The sequence below is a fragment of the Pleurodeles waltl genome, chromosome 11 (genome assembly GCF_031143425.1).
Source record: "Pleurodeles waltl isolate 20211129_DDA chromosome 11, aPleWal1.hap1.20221129, whole genome shotgun sequence".
Classification (NCBI taxonomy): domain Eukaryota; kingdom Metazoa; phylum Chordata; class Amphibia; order Caudata; family Salamandridae; genus Pleurodeles; species Pleurodeles waltl.
In genome coordinates this window covers 982,547,718-982,571,345 of record NC_090450.1, presented here as the reverse complement: position 1 = coordinate 982,571,345, position 23,628 = coordinate 982,547,718, and the positions used below count along the sequence as shown (strand labels likewise).

The 23,628-nt window shown below is 46.4% G+C and overlaps 1 protein-coding gene across 2 annotated transcripts in view; it reads left to right on the top strand.

Annotated features, from left to right (window-relative positions):
- Positions 1-23,628, top strand: part of LOC138266457 (uncharacterized) — a 167,151-nt gene that overhangs the window by 85,199 nt on the left and 58,324 nt on the right. For both annotated transcript variants that reach the window (XM_069215264.1, XM_069215263.1), the window contains exon 2: positions 3,411-4,420. In XM_069215264.1, coding sequence (XP_069071365.1) covers positions 3,411-4,420 — 1,010 coding nt within the window. The remainder of the gene's footprint in view (positions 1-3,410; positions 4,421-23,628) is intronic.

Below are 23,628 nucleotides of genomic sequence, written 5' to 3'. Positions count from 1 at the left end.
TCACGAGTCGCCTGGACTACGGCAACACCCTCTACGCCGGGACCACCGCCAAACTCCAAAACCGCCTGCAACGCATCCAAAACGCCTCGGCCCGCCTCATCCTCGACGTACCCCGCAACAGCCACATCTCCGCACACCTGAGACACCTGCATTGGCTCCCAGTCAGCAAAAGGATCACCTTCCGTCTTCTCACCCACGCACACAAAGCCCTCCACAACAAGGGACCGGAATACCTCAACAGACGCCTCAGCTTCTACGTCCCCACCCGCCCCCTCCGCTCCGCTGGCCTCGCACTTGCTGCCGTCCCTCGCACCCGCCGCTCCACGGCGGGTGGGAGATCTTTCTCCTTCCTGGCGGCCAAGACCTGGAACTCCCTCCCCACCAGCCTCAGGACCACCCAGGACCACTCCGCTTTCCGGAGACTCCTAAAGACTTGGCTGTTCGAGCAGCGATAACCCCCCCTTTCCCCCCTAGCGCCTTGAGACCCGCACGGGTGAGTAGCGCGCTTTATAAATGTTAATGATTTGATTTGATTTGATTTGCAGGTGACTATCACTGTGCATAATTATTAGGCAACTTAACAAAAAAAAATATATACCCATTTCAATTATTTATCATTACCAGTGAAACCAATATAACATCTCAACATTCACAAATATACATTTCTGACATTCAAAAACAAAACAAAAACAAATCAGTGACCAATATAGCCACCTTTCTTTGCAAGGACACTCAAAAGCCTGCCATCCATGGATTCTGTCAGTGTTTTGATCTGTTCACCATCAACATTGCGTGCAGCAGCAACCACAGCCTCCCAGACACTGTTCAGAGAGGTGTACTGTTTTCCCTCCTTGTAAATCTCACATTTGATGATGGACCACAGGTTCTCAATGGGTTTCAGATCAGGTGAACAAGGAGGCCATGTCATTAGATTTCCTTCTTTTATACCCTTTCTTGCCAGCCACGCTGTGGAGTAATTGGACGCGTGTGATGGAGCATTGTCCTGCATGAAAATCATGTTTTTCTTGAAGGATGCAGACTTCTTCCTGTACCACTGCTTGAAGAAGGTGTCTTCCAGGAACTGGCAGTAGGACTGGGAGTTGAGCTTGACTCCATCCTCAACCCGAAAAGGCCCCACAAGCTCATCTTTGATGATACCAGCCCAAACCAGTACTCCACCTCCACCTTGCTGGCGTCTGAGTCGGACTGGAGCTCTCTGCCCTTTACCAATCCAGCCACGGGCCCATCCATCTGGCCCATCAAGACTCACTCTCATTTCATCAGTCCATAAAACCTTAGAAAAATCAGTCTTGAGATATTTCTTGGCCCAGTCTTGACGTTTCAGCTTGTGTGTCTTGTTCAGTGGTGGTCGTCTTTCAGCCTTTCTTACCTTGGCCATGTCTCTGAGTATTGCACACCTTGTGCTTTTGGGCACTCCAGTGATGTTGCAGCTCTGAAATATGGCCAAACTGGTGGCAAGTGGCATCGTGGCAGCTGCACGCTTGACTTTTCTCAGTTCATGGGCAGTTATTTTGCGCCTTGGTTTTTCCACACGCTTCTTGCGACCCTGTTGACTATTTTGAATGAAACGCTTGATTGTTCGAAGATCACGCTTCAGAAGCTTTGCAATTTTAAGAGTGCTGCATCCCTCTGCAAGATATCTCACTATTTTTGACTTTTCTGAGCCTGTCAAGTCCTTCTTTTGACCCATTTTGCCAAAGGAAAGGAAGTTGCCTAATAATTATGCACACCTGATATAGGGTGTTGATGTCATTAGACCACACCCCTTCTCATTACAGAGATGCACATCACCTAATATGCTTAATTGGTAGTAGGCTTTCGAGCCTATACAGCTTGGAGTAAGACAACATGCATAAAGAGGATGATGTGGTCAAAATACTCATTTGCCTAATAATTCTGCACTCCCTGTATAGCATTCCGCCGACCTTAAAGCATGGACAAAGCAGCGAATTGTAAAGCATCAAAAACAATTCCAGCTAAATTATCAACTCTACCATATAAAGTGCTTACCATACAATCAGTGGCGGCTGCTGCCAATAACGCTTGGTGGGCAGCGCGCAGAACAGGGGGGAAGGGTGGGAGGAATATTTTTTTGTTTTAAATGACTCCCTGCAACTGCCAGACGCAACCTCAGTGTTCCTCTGCTCCCGCCACCTCGGTGCTTCTCTGCTCCTCACCCAATCCAGATGTTGCTCTCATGCTGTTACCCAACATGAGAGAAGTGTCAGGATTGGTCGGTGCTGGCTGAAATCCGGCTCAGTTAGGGACTGTGAGCCTGCTCTGGTTCTACACCCGGCTCTGCAAGACAGCTCGGGTGGAGAGTTCTAAGGGTGCATGTTGGTTTGGCCAGCCTAAGATGCCCGGCAAAACTGACATGCGCACTTAAAGTGCACCTACCACCCCTCCTCCCTGGCTGCTGCTGACGCAGAGGATGCTGGCCCACCATGCCCTAGACTCGGCGGTCTGGCTAAGTGAAAAATAAAATGGTAATAAAAAAGGTTTATTATCATTTTATTTTTCTACTTTCTGCTGGTTTTCAGCAGTGGGCCAACACTCATCCGCCGTAACGGAGGGGCCACCCCCTGCATACCATACCATACCACAACCATACTACATCTTAAAATACAACTGAACATAACCCAGCACCCTATCCCTAACTGTAATGTTAACTGTAACCCACACATCAACTATAATTATTTCTCTAAACCATATTCTCAATCCTTACCCTAACCATAAACCAACACGCCAACCCTAAAACCTAAATGTAACCATAACTCTACACCTCAACACCAACCCCAAAACAAACCTTAACTGTAACCATAACTTGCACTCTAACTCTAAACCAAACTCTAATTATAACTAACCTACCTTTACTCTAATGCAAAACTAATCAGAACCCATCCAACACTCCCCAAATCTGATACCTAACCATAGCCCTACTCCCTTAGCAAGCCCTGATCTTACCTCTAAAAAGCAAATTAATCCTACACCCTACACTAACTAACCCAAACCCGGAACCAAACACTTACTCAAATGATAATCCTAACCCTAACTTTGACACTTCACCCTGCAACCCTACCCATAACTCTGGTACCTAACCATAATCCACACCCGACAACCTAATGTCAAACCAAACCCTAGCAAGAAACTGTAACACTGACCCTCCTCATACATGCAGACCTAAACCCTAATCGTAATCATGTTTTTGGTCCTTCAAAAGTTTCAAAAGTTTCTATATGTTAATTTATGACTTAGGTGGAACAGATTTTCTATGCTTGAAATTAGGTGTTTGGAAAGATGTCATTCCAGTCTGCTTTGGGTGACCCATGTCTTTTGATTTCATTGCCAGAGTGACCATTTACCGACTATGTGCCTTTTTTCCATTTTAGGTCTATTACTCCTGTGGAGCAGTGATGAGCACCATTGAAAGGGGCCTAATTTTGTCACCTGGATTTCCTAACCACTACGATGCAGGGGCACACTGTGTCTGGCAGTTTTTTATTCCTGCTGGAACCCATCTGATCCTGGAGGTGTTTGACTTTGATGTGTTTGATAGCAAGGGCGAGGGGGATGTGTTGGACCCCTACATCTATCCTTTCAAGCGAGTGAACCAAGACTCATTCACTGAGGAAGAGGAGAATCCAAAAGCATTGCCCACACCTGAGCCTCTTCTTCGGGGTGTGGTGGACTCACCTGAGCCCTCCTCCAGGTCCAGGGTTCAAAGCGGAGGGAGTTGGCTTCTTCGCACCCAGAAAAAGACTGAACCTGAGGTGGTGGAAAGACAAAGACTTCTGACATCACTGGATGTTGCCGCGACGGGGCAAAGTCTATTGCATAGCAAGTTGCAGGCCATGTTTGAGGCCAAACACCCAAGCTGGATAGAAGAATACGATAGGGAATATGGTTCCAAGGATGTTGGTGGTGGAAGTAAGTTTTCAGAGGACCCCTCTAGGCAACAGAACCAAGCTGAGGAAGATGATGGAAAATTCTTCCAAGTCCATTCTGATGTGTCCGACAGTGGTACTCCCTCATCCACTCCCTGGGTGACGGACACCTCCGACACCATGCCGCCCCCAGCCGAAGCGTGCCCCCATGATGTCCTGTACATCTCGGATCTTGTGACCTTTTCTTCACGCTTCTGTGGAGCAAACTCCCCGCAGAATAGGAGCCTAGTCTTTGGCTCACCCTCTGTGATGATGGAAGTCATCATGGAGCTAATCACCACCACCACTGGTGGACGCGGCTTCCTCGTGCTCTTTGACTATCAGAACATTTCCGGTGTCACGGCCATGAACATTCAGGAGCAGAGGGACCGGGAGCACCTGGTGGTGCTGGCCATCCTGGCCGGCGTGGCCACTTTGGTCATTCTGCTTCTCAGCGTGACCTGCTTGGTGTACAGGTATGGATGGTTTTGGTATATTTATTGGTCAGTCACGTTTGAAGAGAGGTTGCATACCACAAAGGTCTCCTAGGGCCTTACCCCAGTCATTTAGAGGACCAGGAACCCCTGCAGTTGGTTGGGGGAGCAACCATATGTTAGTCTTTTCTGTACCTCGGATGGTCTTGGTGAGTCAGAACTTTGCAGAAAGGAGACCTCAAAGTGAGTCCACCAGACAGGTCCATTTATAAAGTACAGTGGCCTCGCTGTCTAAAGCAGAGAACCGTATAAGGTTAGCAGATTTCAACAAGTCCGGTAACACTTCTGGAGTCAATAAAATGAGTACCACTTATTGGGTTCTAAGGTCCTGAGAGAAAACTCAGTTTATGATATGTGCTGTCAAATATTATTACAAACTAATCTCAGCAGTCTCTCTCCGCTGCTCCGTTAATCAAAGTTTTTGCTCATGAGGGATTATTCACCAAATGCAATCTCTTTCACCCGTAAACAAAAAAGGCAGTTCCTCACTTGAAGTTCTGAGAAAAACTCCTTCTCCTTTGACTAATCGCATTACCCTCACCTTAAGCCTTAAAGTGCTGATTACAAACTACCTGGTCCAGAGTGAATTACTCATTCTGGGTGATTATTACTTCCCTGCTCCGTCCAGTACTGAGTTATCCACTTGGAATGTGAAATAACATGATCAGCAGGTTTTACTTGGTAAAAATATGCGGATCTCCATTCTGTGTGGATTACAGGCCCTTTACCACTCCCACTCACATACAGCATAGAGCAGATGGTGCATAGGAGCTATGGGATCACTGGAGGTCGTAGTTAGTGGGTGGCGAGAGCATCCGGGGCAGGTGGGGCTGGAGCCAGGCAGGAGGGAGAAATTGCATTCTGCACCCAATGCTTTAGGGATGGGGCGGGGTGGGGGCCGGGCATAGCACATGTATGCAACCCATGCCCACACTCGATTTTACTAGTCACTTTTTCCACCCTGTAAAATTGGGCTAGGTGTTTCACACAGGGAAATCTGGCTGGGGCAACACTGGACCTTTCATGACCGGCTGCAGCGGTAGCCTTCTGGAGTTAGCGCCCCAACCAACTCATAATCAGGCTTTAGGGAGGCTCTGTCATGGTACCTCCTTCCATATAGTACCAAACTGTTCATAAAAGGGCCTCAGGGAATGCCACTAAGTTCTGGACTAATGAACTGACGGTGTTGTTTATAGTTTTTTGAGACCAAGAGGAGTTTCTCCTGTACTATTCCTGGGGGGGAGGAGGAAATGAAAATCCTGGACTTTGTAGTGCCCCCCATGAATATCAGGCAGCCTAGAACCTATGAGGTCATGAAGAAACCCAGCCCACGTAGCGCCCAGAAGAAAACACTGCTTGAGATGTGGTCAGTTTGGAAGGACAGTTGGGTACCACCATCACAATGGCTATCTCTCAAGCAGAAAGGTCCATATCAATCTTTAAGGCTTACTGGAAGAAAAAAAACGTACCAAGCCTATGATCTGAATAAAACACCACCCCTACAGGCTGATCACCTGTGTATGTCACATGACATGGTGGGTTCAGCTTTAGGAAAATATAAACAGAGGTGGGTGGGCTGCATCTGCCTGAGGTGTGTGAAGAGAAGACATGATGACCAATTTGGATGCACCAGCTGATTTCTGATTACAGGTCCTTCTCACAGTATTTTGGCACCCTGGGGCATGCATTGATTTTGAGCTCACTTGTGCCTTTTTGCTCTCATGCTGCAGCCTTTCACTTGAGTGGGTCCTTGGGTGGCACCCAGACAGCAGATGACCACTCATGAAGCCTAGAATGTCTTGCCTTTACCATCCATGTACCCATGCACAGTTAACTGAGATGACATTCCTTGAGCTCTAAGAAGACCGACGTGGGAGTTGACCGCCCATGCACCCTGAACGTGTTAAGGCAGATGTTAACTGAGATTACACTCCATTCACCTTAAACTCAACAAAACAAGAGATTACACTCCAGGTGTCCTAAACTCACTGAGGTTGTTTTTATTTTATATTACAATCCAAGCCCTCAAACTGACCGAGGTGAGTTTTAACTATGTGCTCACTTCACGCACCCAAACTTAGAAGGTGGCTATTAACTATGAACAAATTTCATGGGCTCTGAACTCACCAAGACTGATGTAAACTGAGATCACACTTCATGATAAACTCATAGAAGCAAATTTCAACTTAGAATAAACTCCAGGTCCCCTAAACCCACAGAGGGAGATGTTGACTGAGATCATACGATCATATGCGTGATCCCTAGAGCCAACGAGGTGGGTGTTCACTTGGATCACACCTGTATGCCCAAAGTTCATAGAGGCATGAGTCACCTGAGATCCAACTTCTTGGGCCCTACATCTACCAAAGCAGGAGTTAACTGAGACAACGCTCCATGTGCCCTAAACTCACCCAGTGCAGTGGTAACGTAAACCACACTCTAAGCACCATATGCTCTCCTCAACGGGTGGTAATTGAGATTCCTACAAGCACCGTAAGCCTCACCGAGGTGACTCAATCAAGATCACTCTCCATGTATCATAAACTCACCAAGGCAGATGTTAACTGAGATCGCACCCCAGCTTCCGTATCTCACCAAGGTGGGTGTTAACTGACATTACACCTCATGCTTTCTAAACTGACCAAGGTAAGTGTTAGCAAAGATCACAATATGTGCACCCTAATCTCACTGAGGCGGGTGTTAAGTGAGTTCACACTCCGTTGACCATAAACTCACTGGGGGCAGACATCAAACTTCATAGGCCCTAAACTCATTAATGAGGATGTTAGCTGAGATTACATTCCACACACCATAAACTCCTCAAGGTGTTGACTGAGATCACACGTCTTGTGCCCTAAATTGACCAAGAGAAATGGTAACTGAGATTACAATATGTGCACCCTAACTCACTGAGACAGGTGTTAACTTAGCTCATACACTTTGTGCCCTCAAGTCATACAAGCAGATGTCAACTGAGGTCAAACTCCTTGGTCCCTAAGCTCACCAAAGCGGGTGTTAGCAAGCACCCCAAACTCACTGAGGGGGCTGTTAACCAAGATCACACTCTATGCGCCTTAAACTCACCAAGGCAAGGGTTTACTGAGATCACACTCTATGCATATTCACTCTGTAGCCTCACTGCAGGTGCCTACTTAACCCTACTGATGTAGGCGGGGGCAGATTTTGAACCACTACAGCCTACATATTTATTTGAATTATTCTGATTCTTTTGGGGAGGCTACGGATTGAACATGTTCATTTGTTTGTTTTTTTAAAGCATTACTAACCAGCTTCTAGCTGTTTCAGATAGTTTTGGGGTACAGGAATATATAAAAGTGATAAAGGGCCACATGCACGAATATTTGGAACTGCGATTTCCTAATGGAGATTCCATGCGAATCGCAATTAGGGACTCGCAATGCCAAATGTAAGAAACTCCATTGAGTTTCTTTTGAAATTGCCGGTGGGTCGCAAATAGACCTGCCTCATTAATATTAATGAGGTAGGCCGCAATTTGCAACCCACCGGCAATTGCAAAAATCACAGGGATGGTGGCCTGCTGGTGTCAGCAGACCACCATGTCTGTGAGTGCTTTTAAATAAAGCAATCTTTTTTTTTAATGCAGCCCATTTTCCTTAAAGGAAAACGAGCTGCTTTTAAAAAGAAACAAAATGAAACATTTCATTTTGATTTTTTGAAGAGTAGGCAGTGGTCGCCTGCTCTTAAAAAAGTTTTCGCATCATTCACAATGGGGAAAGGGTCCCTTGGCGACCCCTTGCCCTTTGCGAAGGGCTTAGCACCAATTTGAAATTGGTGCTGACTGCGATTGTTTTGTGACCCCATTCACGGTCACAAAACAATCATACGTACCATTTAGATTCAGTATTAGGAAGGGACGCCCTGAACACACCCCTTCCTAATACCGAATCGCAAAACCCAAATTGCGATTCAGTAACAAGTTACATCCCCAAAAAATCATTTTTCTAATCACAAACTAGTGTGAATCGTCCTGTTTACGACTAGAAAAATGCTTTGTACGTGTGGCCCCAAATCTCACAATTGCAGGATCCTCGAAGTGGGAAATAGTTAAGAGGTAAGATTGGAAAATGCCAGTGGATAGTGAAATCAAACGTGTGCCCAAATGTTAACAAAGCCTTGAAGAAGGGTAAGTGTCCTGAGACACCTGGCTGAAGAGCGTGAAGCTGGCCTTAGGTGCTTTACTGGAAATCTCACCAAGTACAGTCAAAGTCCACTGCCTAAGAACAAGGAGCGGTATGACCAACTCTCTAAAATTGGTCAGCTGGAAGGATACAGTGATGCTCACTGCTGCATACAAAATATAATTTGGCCACGTCCATTAAGAATATGGGCCTGATTTAGAGTTTTGAGGATGGGTTACTCTGTCACAAACGTGACGGATATTCCGTCTGCCTCATTACAATTTTCATAGGATATAGCAGAATTGTAATAAGGCAGAGGAGATATTCGTAATGTTTGTGACCGAGTAATCCCATCTGCCAAACTCTAAACCAGGCCCTATGTTTTTTGGCCTTCCCGTGTAATCAGGTGCCACCTAGAGGTGGCGCTGTAAGCCCTCCACCATACCTCACTTTACAGAAGCGACTGATCTGCTGATTATGAAAGCAGTTCTCCTTCCAGAGCTTCAGCTGAGTTTTTGGGGAGAAACTCATAAAATCCCAAGTGTGATATTTTTCAGTTATTCCCCATTTGTGGGAGCCTGAAGATTTCTGTCCCTAAAAGTTTGGAGACAATTGTTTGGACTCTGCAGATTGGATAATAATTGGGTTAGGTGCCTGGAAAAATTCTCCTGATTTTCATTTTTTTTCTCCAATTCTGTGACTAAACTGGAAAGCAGTGCAACCAACAGGGTGAGAATAATCCCGTCCTGCAGTGCAGGGCAACCAATAGGGTTGTAGTAGGCTAAGCGGGACAACCAATAGTGTTGTAGCAGTCTAAGTGGGGCAACCAATAGGGTTGAAGTAGCCTGTGCAGGGAAGCCAATAGGGCTGTAGAATACTAATCTGTGCACAGGCTTTAGAGTGTGGCTCAAAGCAGCTTCAGAGGGAAACATTTGACCATTTACCAGTTTGAGAATACTTCTGCACAGTGGAGTAATGAGTCTTAATGCAAACACAAAGCAAGCTATGAACGTCTTTCTCTGCCTGGCTCATATGTCTGTAAATGTTCTGGATTTTTCTGGATCTGAAAGTATATATGTAATATTTGTTTAGTCTAACATAGTCACAAACAGTAAAGCGGAGCACACCTTTTTGTTGCTTCATTTCTTGTGTTAAACATGGACAGGAATACAGAACCCATCCTTCGGATTCATGGAGCGGATTTTGTCAACCTGCGGCCTAATGAGCAAGCGAGCCTTTCAGGCCACCGTCAAGACATGTCGCGACATAATATTTGTCATGCTGACGAGTGTCATTTTTATTTAATCGACCGACCTTACATGTGTGTTGATTTGTGACAGCATCTTCTAGCAGGTACATCTTAAGGCTTTTGGGGGCTCTAGGCCAAACATTTTTTGGGGGGCCCTGTTGGGAAAGCTTTTAATTTATGATCCAATTTCAGCTTTTTTCATGCCCTCTTATGGGGGTCACCGAGACTGAACAGGCACACTGGTCAGTTCTAAATGTGTTTCTATCTAATAATCAGGGATAGTGATGTGCGCTTTCAGTATTGTAACTCAATAATATTACTGCACATAATCGCTGCGACCCCCTGGCGTTTCTCCTATGTGAGGTCCGGTTTTGATGTAAAAGGAACTTTTCATATAAATGCTGCACGGAGTTGAAAAACATAAAGGCAACATTTCTCTACAAATGTCTGTACTAGAGTAACAGACTCGCACACCTAACCTTTATAAAAAAAAAATGAAAGGAAAATGGTATTTAAAACAATCTGTTAAAAAAATTATTCAACGTCATCACGACAGGACTATGTGGAAAACAAAGCCGGATCTATCAAGGAGCTCCCTGGAAAGTTGGGGCCCTGGGCCGAATCCCACTTCGCCCATGCCCGAAAAAGTCTCCGGCTTCTAGGACCATTATCCAAACTCCTGCAGACTGAGAATGGGACTGAGGGCACCAGCTGGTTTCATGTGTGCCCTCCCTGCCCCCCACCAGTGGGCATCAAAGACCCGCCAGTGGGCATCAAAGTCCTCCGGATGTGAGCCATCAGGGTGAAGCAGGGAGTTGCTGACCCCTTGACCCCGCTGGTGGGGACTGGCTGTAGGGTCAGCCGGGCGGGTTAACCCTTTGGGCGCGTGTCACGTGTGTCTGGCCGCGCGCACTGCGCCTTGACCCGCACGAGCCACTGACCTGGGTGGCAGGGGCTCTCTTCCAGCTAGCTGGACTAAGTCCTTCCATTATCTGTGATGAATCTCGAGTTGAGATTAATGCTGGAAGCGAGACCTTGTAACACAAGCATGTAAACACGCATTGGTGCCCCCGAAACACGATGCCAAGCCGTGGGCAGGGATTATAGGAACTGTGCCCGAGTGCCAAGGGCGCCTACATTGGAAGTGCCCAGAGGAAAAAGGTGTGTTTGTAACAAGAAGGGCTGTAAGTGAGCAGAGGTATGTGCTGGGAGGTGGGCGCGCTTTTACAGACAGGACAGCAGGGCCACATGCTGTGATGCTGGGGTAGGTGAGTATATATTAGCGGTAGTGCCAGGACTGGAAGTGCCAGGGTGTATTTGTAGCTGTGGTGGTAGCGTCGAGGGTTATGACACTGAACAGCTATTGGGGCAGGGCAAGGGGTTGTAAGATTTGGGGTTTTAACATGCAGATAGGGCAGTGCCAGGTGTGGTGAGGCCGTAGAACTGTAGTTGAAGTGGGAGAGATTGGCAGTGCCCTCTGCTGTGAGGCTGGGGTACTTTTTTGAGTATATTAGGGGCAGAGCACGGGGTGGCGGCACTAGGGTACATTTGCGGCTGTGGTGGTGATGCCACGGGTTATAGTACTTGGCACATCTGTAACTATGGGGCCGGTAATGGGATGAGAGGCTGGGTGTTTAACAGACTTACTTATAGGGCAGTGCCTTGTGCTGTGAGACATGGGTACTTCAAAAGTTATGAAGACTGTGCAATGTGCTGTGAGACTTGGGCACTTTAAAAGGTATGAAGACAGTGCCATGCGCTGTGAGACTTGGATACTTTTAAAGGTATGAGGGCAGTGCCATACACTGAGAGACATGGGTACTTTGAAGTGTATGAAGACAGTGCCATGTGCTGTGAGACTTGGGTACTTTAAAAGGTATGAAGACTGTGCAATGTGCTGTGAGACTTGGGTACTTTTAAAGGTATGAAGACAGTGCCTTGTGCTGTGAAACATGGGTACTTCAAAAGTTATGAAGACTGTGCAATGTGCTGTGAGACTTGGGCACTTTAAAAGGTATGAAGACAGTGCCATGCGCTGTGAGACTTGGATACTTTTAAAGGTATGAGGGCAGTGCCATACACTGAGAGACATGGGTACTTTGAAGTGTATGAAGACAGTGCCATGTGCTGTGAGACTTGGGTACTTTAAAAGGTATGAAGACTGTGCAATGTGCTGTGAGACTTGGGTACTTTTAAAGGTATGAAGACAGTGCCTTGTGCTGTGAGACATGGGTACTTTTAAAGGTATGAAGACAGTGCCTTGTGCTGTGAGACATGGGTACTTCAAAAGGTATGAAGGCTGTGCAATGTGCTGTGAGACTTGGGCACTTTTAAAGGTATGAAGTCAGTGCCATGCGCTGTGAGACTTGGATACTTTTAAAGGTATTAACGCAGTGCCATGCGCTGTGAGACCTGGGCACTTTAAAAGGTATTAATGCAGTGCCATGTGTTGTGAGACTCTGGTACTTTAAAAGGTATGAAGGCAGTGCCATGCGCTGTGAGGCTGGGGTACTTTAAAAGGTATGAAGGCAGTGCCATGCGCTGTGAGGCTGGGGTACTTTAAAAGGTATGAAGGCAGTGCCATGCGCTGTGAGGCTGGGGTACTTTAAAAGGTATGAAGGCAGTGCCATGCGCTGTGAGGCTGGGGTACTTTAAAAGGTATGAAGGCAGTGCCATGTGCTGTGAGACTTGGGTACTTTAAAAGGTATGAAGGCAGTGCCATACACTGTGAGACTTGGATACTTTAAAAGGTATGAAGGCAGTGCCATGTGCTGTGAGACTTGGGTACTTTAAAAGGTATGAAGACAGTGCTATACACTGTGAGAATCGGGTACTTTAAAAGGTATGAAGGCAGTGCCATACACTGAGAGACATGGGTTCTTTTAAAGGTATGAAGACAGTGCCATGTGCTGTGAAACTTAAGTACTTTTAAAGGTATGAAGACAGTGCTATACACTGTGAGACTTGGGTACTTTAAAATGTATGAAGGTAGTGCCATGTGTTGTGAGACTTGGGTACTTTTAAAGGTATGAAGACAGTGCCATACACTGTGAGACTCGGGTACTTTAAAAGGTATGAAGACAGTGCTATACACTGTGAGACTCGGGTACTTTAAAAGGTATGAAGGCAGTGCCATGTGCTGTGAGGCTGGGGTACTTTAAAAGGTATGAAGGCAGTGCCATGCGCTGTGAGGCTGGGATACTTTAAAAGGTATGAAGGCAGTGCCATGTGCTGTGAGACTTGGGTTCTTTAAAAGGTATGAAGGCAGTGCCATGTGCTATGAGACTTGGGTACTTTGAAAGGTATGACGGCAGTGCCATGCGCTGTGAGACTTGGATACGTTTAAAGGTATGAAGACAGTGCTATACACTGTGAGACTTGGGTACTTTAAAATGTATGAAGGCAGTGCCATGTGCTGTGAGACTTGGGTACTTTTAAAGGTATGAAGACAGTGCCATGTGCTGTGAGACGTGGGTACTTTGAAAGGTATGTAGGCAGTGCCATGCGCTGAGACTTGGGTACTTTTTAAGGTATGAAGACAGTGCTATACACTGTGAAACTTGGGTACTCTAAAAGGTATGAAGGCAGTGCCATACACTGAGAGACATGGGTACTTTGAAGTGTATGAAGGCAGTGCCATGTGTTGTGAGACTAGGGTACTTTAAAAAGTATGAAGGTAGTGCCATGTGTTGTGAGACTTGGGTACTTTTAAAGGTATGAAGAAATTGCCATGTGCTGTGAGACTCTGGTACTTTAAAAGGTATGAAGGCAGTGCCATGCGCTGTGAGGCTGGGGTACTTTAAAAGGTATGAAGGCAGTGCCATGCGCTGCGAGGCTGGGGTACTTTAAAAGGTATGAAGGCAGTGCCATGTGCTGTGAGACTTGGATACTTTTAAAGGTATGAAGGCAGTGCCATGTGCTGTGAGACTTGGGTACTTTTAAAGGTATGAGGGCAGTGCCATGTGTTGTGAGGCTTGGATACTTTTAAAGTTATGAAGACAGTGCCATGTGCTGTGAAACTTAAGTACTTTAAAAGGTATGAAGACAGTGCCATACACTGTGAGACTTGGGTACTTTAAAAGGTATGAAGGCAGTGCTATACACTGTGAGACTCGGGTACTTTAAAAGGTATGAAGGCAGTGCCATGTGCTATGAGACTTGGGTACTTTGAAAGGTATGAAGACAGTGCCATGTGTTGTGAGACTAGGGTACTTTAAAAAGTATGAAGGTAGTGCCATGTGTTGTGAGACTTGGGTACTTTTAAAGGTATGAAGAAATTGCCATGTGCTGTGAGACTCTGGTACTTTAAAAGGTATGAAGGCAGTGCCATGCGCTGTGAGGCTGGGGTACTTTAAAAGGTATGAAGGCAGTGCCATGTGTTGTGAGGCTGGGGTACTTTAAAAGGTATGAAGACAGTGCCATGTCTTGTGAGGCTAGGGTACTTTAAAAGGTATGAAGACAGTGCCATACACTGTGAGACATGGGTACTTTAAAAGGTATGAAGGCAGTGCCATACACTGAGAGACATGGGTACTTTGAAGTGTATGAAGGCAGTGCCATGTGTTGTGAGACTAGGGTACTTTTAAAGGTATGAAGAAATTGCCATGTGCTGTGAGACTCTGGTACTTTAAAAGGTATGAAGGCAGTGCCATGTGCTGTGAGGCTGGGGTACTTTAAAATGTATGAAGGCAGTGCCATGTGCTGTGAGACTTGGGTACTTTTAAAGGTATGAAGGCAGTGCCATGTGCTGTGAGACTTGGGTACTTTTAAAGGTATGAAGGCAGTGCCATGTGCTGTGAGACTTGGGTACTTTTAAAGGTATGAAGGCAGTGCCATGTGCTGTGAGACTTGGGTACTTTAAAAGGTATGAAGACAGTGCCATACACTGTGAAACTTGGGTACTCTAAAAGGTATGAAGACAGTGCTATACACTGTGAGACTTGGGTACTTTAAAAGGTATGAAGGCAGTGCCATGTGTTGAGACTAGGGTACTTTAAAAAGTATGAAGGTAGTGCCATGTGTTGTGAGACTTGGGTACTTTAAAAGGTATGAAGGCAGTGCCATGTGTTGTGAGACTTGGGTACTTTCAAAGGTATATAGGCAGTGCCATGTGCTGTGAGACTCTGGTACTTTAAAAGGTATGAAGGCAGTGCCATGCGCTGTGAGGCTGGGGTACTTTTAAAGGTATGAAGGCAATGCCATGTGCTGTGAGACTCGGGTAATTTAAAAGGTATGAAGGCAGTACCATGTGTTGTGAGGCTGGGGTACTTTAAAAGGTATGAAGACAGTGCCATATGTTGTGAGACTCCAGTACTTTAAAAGGTATTAAGGCGGTGCCATGGCTTTTGAGTCTGGGGTACTTTTATTGCTATGGGGTGTGTGGCGAGTGACGTATGTGCCAGGATACCTCCCTGAACCAGGAGAGCGAGCAAACGATGGATCTAGTGATTATAAACCGATTCCTTAGTCAGAAAGACGTGCTTCCAAGGGTTGCCCAGGAGACAACTTTCCGAGGATGCTGCCGGTAGATTGCTCAGTGGGATGAGCCCCTGCTGGAGAGATTTAGGAAACTGGTCGAATAATGATGGGGTTGCCACAGAGGAAATAATAAGAGATAATGAGGTTCAAAATCAAATGAATTCAATATTTTAAACTTTTCTTTATTATGTAACATTTTTGTCTTGAAAGCTTCATATTGGATAAAGTGTAAAAAAAAAATGTTTCTTTGGGGATGGAGTTTTCTCAGTGCTCATCTTTTTAGGGTCGCACCTATGGTATCATTAGAAAAGGCCTCTTGTGGTCTTCGCAAGAATTTGTCGCGGCTTACTGCCCACCCGTAATTCTTTCCAGCTCTTGGCTTTTTTGCCGCTCTCTTTAGCTTGTTTCTTATTCAAGGACTCTCTTTGTCCCAGTCTGCCCATCCTGTGTTCTTCCTTCATCTGAAACAGCCTGTTTACCATACCTCTGATTGGCTGGCCTCTATCCCTCCACTGCTCACTGTCAGGACATTCTTTTATCTTAAGCACTCCATTAAATTTGTCAGTTTCCCAGCTCCCTCCCTCGTGCGCTACTCTCCCCTGCGCTTAATGTTGCTATACGCTCTGTCTCTGTTGTGTGCCTCTCTTCATGCCAAACTCCATCACTCTGTCCCTCCGCTGTGTTGCTCTCTCGCTCATGCGCTTCTCCTCCCCATGTTGCTCTCCCTCTTGTGCCATAAAGTCTCTTTCTCTCTTGTGTGCTCTTCTACACACACCAAACTCCATCCCTCTGTCCCTCCGTTGTGTTGCTCTCTCGTGCATGCGCTTCTCCTCCCCATGTTGCTCTCCCACTCATGCTATAAAGTCTCTCTCTCTTGTGTGCTCCTCTACACACCAAACTCCATCACTCTTTCCCTCCACTGTGTTGCTCTCTCAGGCATGCGCTTCTCCTCCCTATGTTGCTCTCCCTCTCATGCTATAAAGTTTCTCTCTCTTGTGTGCTGCTCTACACACCAAACCCCATCACTCTATCCCTCCGCTGTGTTGCTTTCTCACACATGTGCTTGTCCTCCCCATGTTGCTCTCCCTCTCGTGCTATAAAGTCTCTCTCTTGTGTGCTCCTCTACACACCAAACTCCATCACTCTCTCCTTTCGCTGTGTTGCTTTCTCACGCATGTGCTTGTCCTCTCCATGTGGCTCTTCCTCTCGTGCTATAAAAGTCTCTCTCTCTTGTGTGCTCCTCTACACACCAAACTCCATCACTCTCTCCCTTCGCTGTGTTGCTTTCTCGTGCATGTGCTTCTCCTCCCCATGTTGCTCTCCCTCTCGTGCTATAAAGTCTCTCTCTCTCTTGTGTGCTGCTCTTCACACCAAACACCATCACTCTGTCCTTCTGCTGTGTTGCTTTCTTGCGCATGTGCTTGTCCTCCCCATGTTGCTCTCCCTCTCATGCTATAAAGTCTCTCTCTCTTGTGTGCTCCTCTACACACCAAACTCCATCACTCTATCCCTCCGCTGTGTTGCTTTCTCACGCATGTGCTTGTCCTCCCCATGTTGCTCTCCCTCTCATGCTATAAAGTCTCTCTCTCTTGTGTGCTCCTCTACACACCAAACTCCATCACTCTATCTCTCCACTGTGTTGCTTTCTCATGCATGTGGTTGTCCTCCCCATGTTGCTCTCCCTCTCGTGCTATAAAGTCTCTCTCTCTTGTGTGCTGCTCTACACACCAAACGCCATCACTCTGTCCCTCCGCTGTGTTGCTGTCTTGTGCATGTGCTTCTCCTCCCCATGTTGCTCTCCCTCTTGTGCTATAAAGTCTTTCTCTGTCTTGTGTGCTTCTCTTCACACCAAACTCCATCCCTCTGTCCCTCCGCTGTGTTGCTTTCTCACGCATGTGCTTGTCCTCCCCATGTTGCTCTCCCTATCGTGCTATAAAGTCTCTCTCTGTTGTGTGCTCCTCTACACACCAAACTCCATCACTGTGTCCCTCCGCTGTGTTGCTCTCTCGTGCATGCGCTTCTCCTCTTCATGTTGCTCTCCCTCTCGTGCTATAAAGTCTCTCTCTCTCTTGTGTGCTCCTCTACACACCAAACTCCATCACTCTGTCCCTCCGCTGTGTTGCTCTCTCATGCATGTGCTTCTCCTTCCCATGTTGCTCTCCTAGTGTGGTGCTTTCCCCCCTTACTGATTTTTCCCTTTTACTGATTCATCTCGGATTGGTTGATAAAAATTGCACCCAAGCCATTCTGTAGGTGTGCATGCGTAATAACCCATGCGTGAGCGTATAAAACGAAGCGTTGCTGCCACAGTCATGGGGTGTCTTTTCTTTTGGGCCATGCCCTCGTGCTGATGCTGCACAGTTTTACCAGAAGGCATTAGCAAAGCTGATAGATTCCAATGGCGAGACCTTTCGGCTTTTCCATGTTTGTTTTTTGTTGGGGTGCAAACAAGTTCTTGCGCAGGGTGTCTCCATTGTTCCATGTCACCAGGGAAGAACTCCATGTTCTCAGTCCTAAGTGATCTGTTCACAAATTATTTTAATGACATTGTGGCTAATTGTTTCAAGTGTACAGCGCCAAGACTACAGATATCAGAATGCAACAAGTTGTTGAAGGCCCAGACTAGTTTAGGTGTCTCCGGTGCCTTTTTCTTAAGCAACTCATTCACAAACGTCACATAGCATGAGCCTATCTCCATATAGCGCCTTGAACTGATACTATATTGTAACAGGAGTGTCTCAGACTCGAGGGCAGTACAGAGAAGTATATGGTGTGTGAAGTCCAGACAGGGTTGAATGTAAGAAACCAGTCGGAGTCACTAGCCCGGATCCCTTCACTGCTAGCCCCACACCCGAGCTGGTCAGGAAGCCCTATCGACGGAGCGTCACGAGCCTTTAGAACCCTGTTATACACTATTGCAGGGGTCTCCAACCTTTTCTGTAACAACATATAATAATGTTTAATAAAAATTATGCTGAGACACTGATATTATTAGTGTTGTTTAGACAACATTTAATGGCCATCCTATGCAAGACTGCCAGCCGCCATTACCTCAGTGCATCAGGCAGAGTTGCCAGTAGTAATGCAAGAATGGTTTTAGCAACTTGGAATGTAGATATTTTTTCGAAATTCAACCATTTTTCTACAAAAATCAGCTTATAAGCTCTGAAAATACACACATTTTCATCTTGAATATGCAATTTTTAATTTTGGAATACGAATGGGAATTCCATCCAAGCAACAGTCTTTAATTTAGTGGGCTGGGCTGTGCATAGGAGAGCTACTTACAGGTAGCTGGAGAGCTACCAGTAACTCTTGAGCTACTCGTTTCTAGTTTTATCATTGATTTTGTTGACTTATGATGTTAAGCCACTGTTGTGACTGTTAAGCCAATGAAGAAATTATATATGACGTTTTTTCATAATATATTGACAAATAATTATGTTTACAACATGCCAAACAAATATGAACATACATATATTAATCAAGATTTCTGCCTACCAGTGATCTTTGTGGATTCATATTTAGCCCTTTACATGGTAGATCATAAATTTACACTTCATATGTTTTAGTCCCCTGTGCAACCTTGGATTTTGTTTCTAATTGCATTTCCTCATACATGTGTAATTGCCAGGTACAACCTTGGCCACGCCTTTACTCATCCTTGGAAACGCGGGAATGTAAGGTCACTTGTTTTCCATCCACTGTGAGAGTTATAAAACCTGGGTTCAAGCTGTTTAGAGAGGGAATGGTCAGATGTGCTGTGATATGTGATGGTCAGAAGAGGTCTCTGCCCATCAGCTGGTAATATTGACAACAGAGGGGCCTTCCTCCCCCCAGCCACCCAGGGGTAAGTTATGAGGACTGGGGCAGATGTATAGAAACCAGCAGATAACAGAACAAAGGATTTTGCTGGATATGTTTTTGTTCACATTACTTGGTTAGATTTCACCTATGGTAAAGCTGTTTTTAGCTATTATTATCATATATTTTTCTTTTTATGCTATATACGTTGCTATCTAAATGATTCTGGTATATGCTGACATCTCTGATTCCAGATCAAGGACCCCACATATACAAGTAACCAGCAAGAGTCTCTGGCAGGTCTGAACTTCTGTACCCATCTGCCATAACCTCACCCACTGGGGGCAAGGGCATAACACTGGCACCTGCTGCCCTTGTAGGCCAGTGGTGGGGGGCCCAACCCTTCCGGGGGCCCTATTCCGCTCCAGGTCAATGAATATCCTGAACTGTGGGAGACTCTGAGGGCCTCATCACATTCTGCAGCGGGCCCACATCTTTTTGCATTAAGTCACTGGGAGGCTTGGTACAGTGATGTAACTCAATGTGATAGACCGCCCACACCCCACCCCCTGCAAAATGTGATCACATGTATCGCAGATATTCATTGGCACTGAGCTCAATGGGGGCCCAATAGGTGCCGCATGTACCCGTGTTACACCACTGTGGGGGTTGATGAGACCCAGTGCTTAATTTGTGCTTGTTGTTTCCGGTGCTGAGCACCGGTACTTAAATTTGGGGGCTGGGGCTTATTCTTCTGCCTCAAGCATTTGCTGCGAGCAAAGGACACATTTGGGAAAGACGGAGGAAGAAAAAAACGAAAAAGCGTCACAACTAATTCTTGTTGGGTTCCAGAGAAGCGTGCTACTCATCGAAAAGTGCTTTGACGCCTCGTCAGGGGTAGTAAGCGCTATATAAATACGATTACAATACAATACAATACAAAGGGAGAATGTAGAAAGCTGCAAGAGTGAGCTGAAGGGACAGGAAGTGGCTGTAAATGGATTAAAGAGGCCAGAGATGGCTTCAGGATTACACTCCCTCAGTATTCCGTGTTCCCACATTTACTTGCAGGAGACGCGTGTTTAAGAGGAGGGCTTTGTGCACTGGCAGCTTTTTATTTACAAATTAGGCACTGGTGAGAACACAATCTGTTTTCTGGCCCTGTGGGTTGAAAGGCTCCTTACACGGCCCCGACGGTACAGGAAATCTAATTTGAGGCCGGAAAAACAGCTGCTCACAGAAGTTCAAACACAGCAGGAGTAAATTCATTGGGTTTCACTAGTGAGATAAACCCAAGGAGCAAGGGGTGTTTGGGGTGTTACCCCTCCACCCCCCAATGAATTAATTTTCTGATAAATAGTTGGGTACAGATGCTTTCAGTCGGGTATGTTGAGATGTCTGTCGGATTTCAACAGGAGTGTTTACGCACACAGAAAAACGCACACAAACTACCTCCCTCTGTTTTTTAAAGGCCTCGAAAATGTTGGTTAATTTGCAAAAGATTGTGTTTACCTCTTAGTAGTTATAATAGAAGCCCTCCCCCACAAAATAAGTAAATAAATCAAATCTTACAGAGCAAGCTACGCGAGACATCCGGACCCTTGGCTGGTGCTGCGGGTCCTCAGGGAGGGACTTCCGGAGCAGCAGCCCATGAGAATACCCGTCCTGCATCGGACAGTATTTTGGGTCTGACTGCACCGGTCTTCTGAGGACCTCTGGTGTAGCAGGGGCCACGCAAACAGCAGGGCCCCCTCCAAAACGTCAAAGGGCGCCAGTCCAGACCAGAGTAAACCCTGTAATATCCAGGTTAGATGCCACTAGAATATTGGCACACCCTGGACAGTCCGCGTGATGACCTCTGGCACCTTTACAGGGGTCCGGCTGGGAACGCAGAGCAGCCCTGGCAATGTGTCTGACCGGTACCCGGTCAGGTGTTTGGGGGCTGGAGGAGGGCACAGGGGCAGGTGCCAATCACTGCTGCTTTTGTTACTGGGGGCCGATATTGCGGCACTTCTGCAAAACCAATCCCCACACTTCCAGCCCCAACGCCCTACCCCTCCCCTGATCCACCCCCACCCCCGATGCCCGCTACGGCTAGCCTGGCCCTGACCTTACCTTAATGGAAAGTTACTTTACTGGGTACTTATAGAGTGCTGCATACGCCAATTGCTTGCATCTTGGCACACTGTGGGCCTCATTACAACCTCAGCGGTCTTTTGTAAAGATCGCCTCGGCTGCAGGCACCAATATACCGCCAGTTCTGGCAGTATATCTGTCTCCCTATTTCAACCTTTCCACTGGGCCAGCGGATGGTAACAGTGTTACTGTACGCTGGCCCAGCGGAAAAGTCACATCAACATTGCAGCCGGCTCGTAATAGAGCCGGCGGCAATGTTGATGTGCAGTGGGTGCAGTAGCACCCATCGCACATTTCACTGCCCGACATTCGGGCAGTGAAATGTGTGATGGGGCTGTGCCTGGGGGCCCCTGCACTGCCCATGCCAAGTGCATGGGCAGTGCAGGGGCCCCCAGGGGCACTCCGAGTCCCCTTACCGCCAGCCTTCCCATGGCGGTATCTACCGCCATGGACAGGCTGGCGGTAAGGGGAGTAAAAATCTTCAGCGCAGCGCTTGCAGGGCTGCCCTGGTGGATTATGACCGCTGAGACTGCCATGGCGGTATACCGCCGGTCCCGGCGGTATTACCGTGGCGGAAGCGCCACTGTCATGATAAGGCTGGCAGTACCGCCAGCCTGTTGGCTGTACTACCGCCACTATAGCCCTGGCGGTCACCGACCACCAGGGTTATAATGAGGGCCTGTGTGTCAAGTTAAGGCCACAGTAGACAGTTGCCTTACTGAGCTACCATAAATGTCCACAAGAAAGCGACATATCGCAACACCTGTACTAAAAATGTACTTTGTGGCTCAGTCAAAGGGAGTGCTCAAACGTCATTATAATTTTTCCTTCCGCTGCAGGCATTCTTGCACTGTGTCTATCTCAAACATTTGTGATGCAAAACGAATACATTGGTTCCGTTTTCCTAAAGAAATTCTAGATTTCAGAAGACGGTCAGATTCCCTGTGTGTGATAGGATGTCTGGTATTAAAAAACAGTTGCAGGGGCTGCGTTTTGCTCCCAGTTCAAACCTGTCTGTCCTCATTCGAATATACATTACATATACATTAAACTAAATGATTGATACTGCCTGTGGGGTCTAAGAGGAGGCAGGACCACCAGTGACACATCAGACCCTCCTGCCTATTACTGGACTCTGCCTCACATGTGCACAGTGACCTACTGTCAGGCAAGACAAGGTGGCCCCTCTCAAAGCCATCATCCTCGAGAGGTCGATAAAATATGTACCATGGAACTGGCTATGAACAATATCTATTACTAAAGCAGTTCAGTTTGTGGAGTGTGAGATGTGACCGAACCTTCATGTTTTTGTTAATATTCCTATGTGTGTCCTCATGAGCAGCCTTTTTCACAGGACTTGTAATTGTTCTTATATAGTGCTTACTACCCCGACCAAACTCCATCTTTCTCTTTACTCATCCCAAACCTTATCTTACTACTATGATCTCCCAAATAATACTTTCTAGACTTTTCCTTCTTCTGTCCCTCCATTATTCTATTCAATCCAATTAAGAGACACCGCTCAAATGAACTCATATTTCTCTATACTAATCCTCCACTAATCCTTTTTGGATCCCCGAGGAGCGTGCTACTCGCTGAAAAATACTACCTCTGTGCCAATTTATGTTGCACATATTCTTAATAAAAAAAGGAAAATGGGTCTGCCAGAAATACTTCATAGAAAACAGTCTTCTCCAGGTTGGCTGGCACCATTTTGCATAGAAATTTACTGGAAAATGTAAACTTGCAGAGAACAATTTGCAAACATTTTCCAGCACATCTGGGTTCGACAAGAGTGAAAATTATCTTGCAACTCTGTAAAATCTTTGGAGAGTGAAAGGTGACCGGGAATCATAGCAGTGGGAGTTCGCAAAACGTTGCTGGCTTAAAAAAACTTTTCACATTTGCTTCCAGCGTGGGTGGTGCATCTATGGAGATTAAGCCTTCCAGTGAATATTTGCTCCATGCTGTTACCTTGCCAATGATTTAGAGGCTACAAACCAATGAAAGAAGCATATTACTGCAAATGAAACGTGGGCATCCTGAGTACTGATGACGGGAAGTGGCCTCCATCGACGTAGCTCACTAAGGGCCAGATGTACCAAAGGGTTTTATCCATTCTGTGTCTATGGGAAAATGTGTTCATACATATGGGCCTAAGGCCTCAGACGGACCGCTTTTACGCATCAGCAACAACTGTTGAACAATGACTCGCCCAAGGTTACACAGAGTGTCAGGGAGAGACTGTAAACCGTACTGCAGTCAGTCAAAGAGATCAGTTTTCTGGATTACTGCTAATGCTAAATGTCACCATTCACATAGCGCACACCACAAACTGAATTGCCTCTTGGCTCTTAAATACT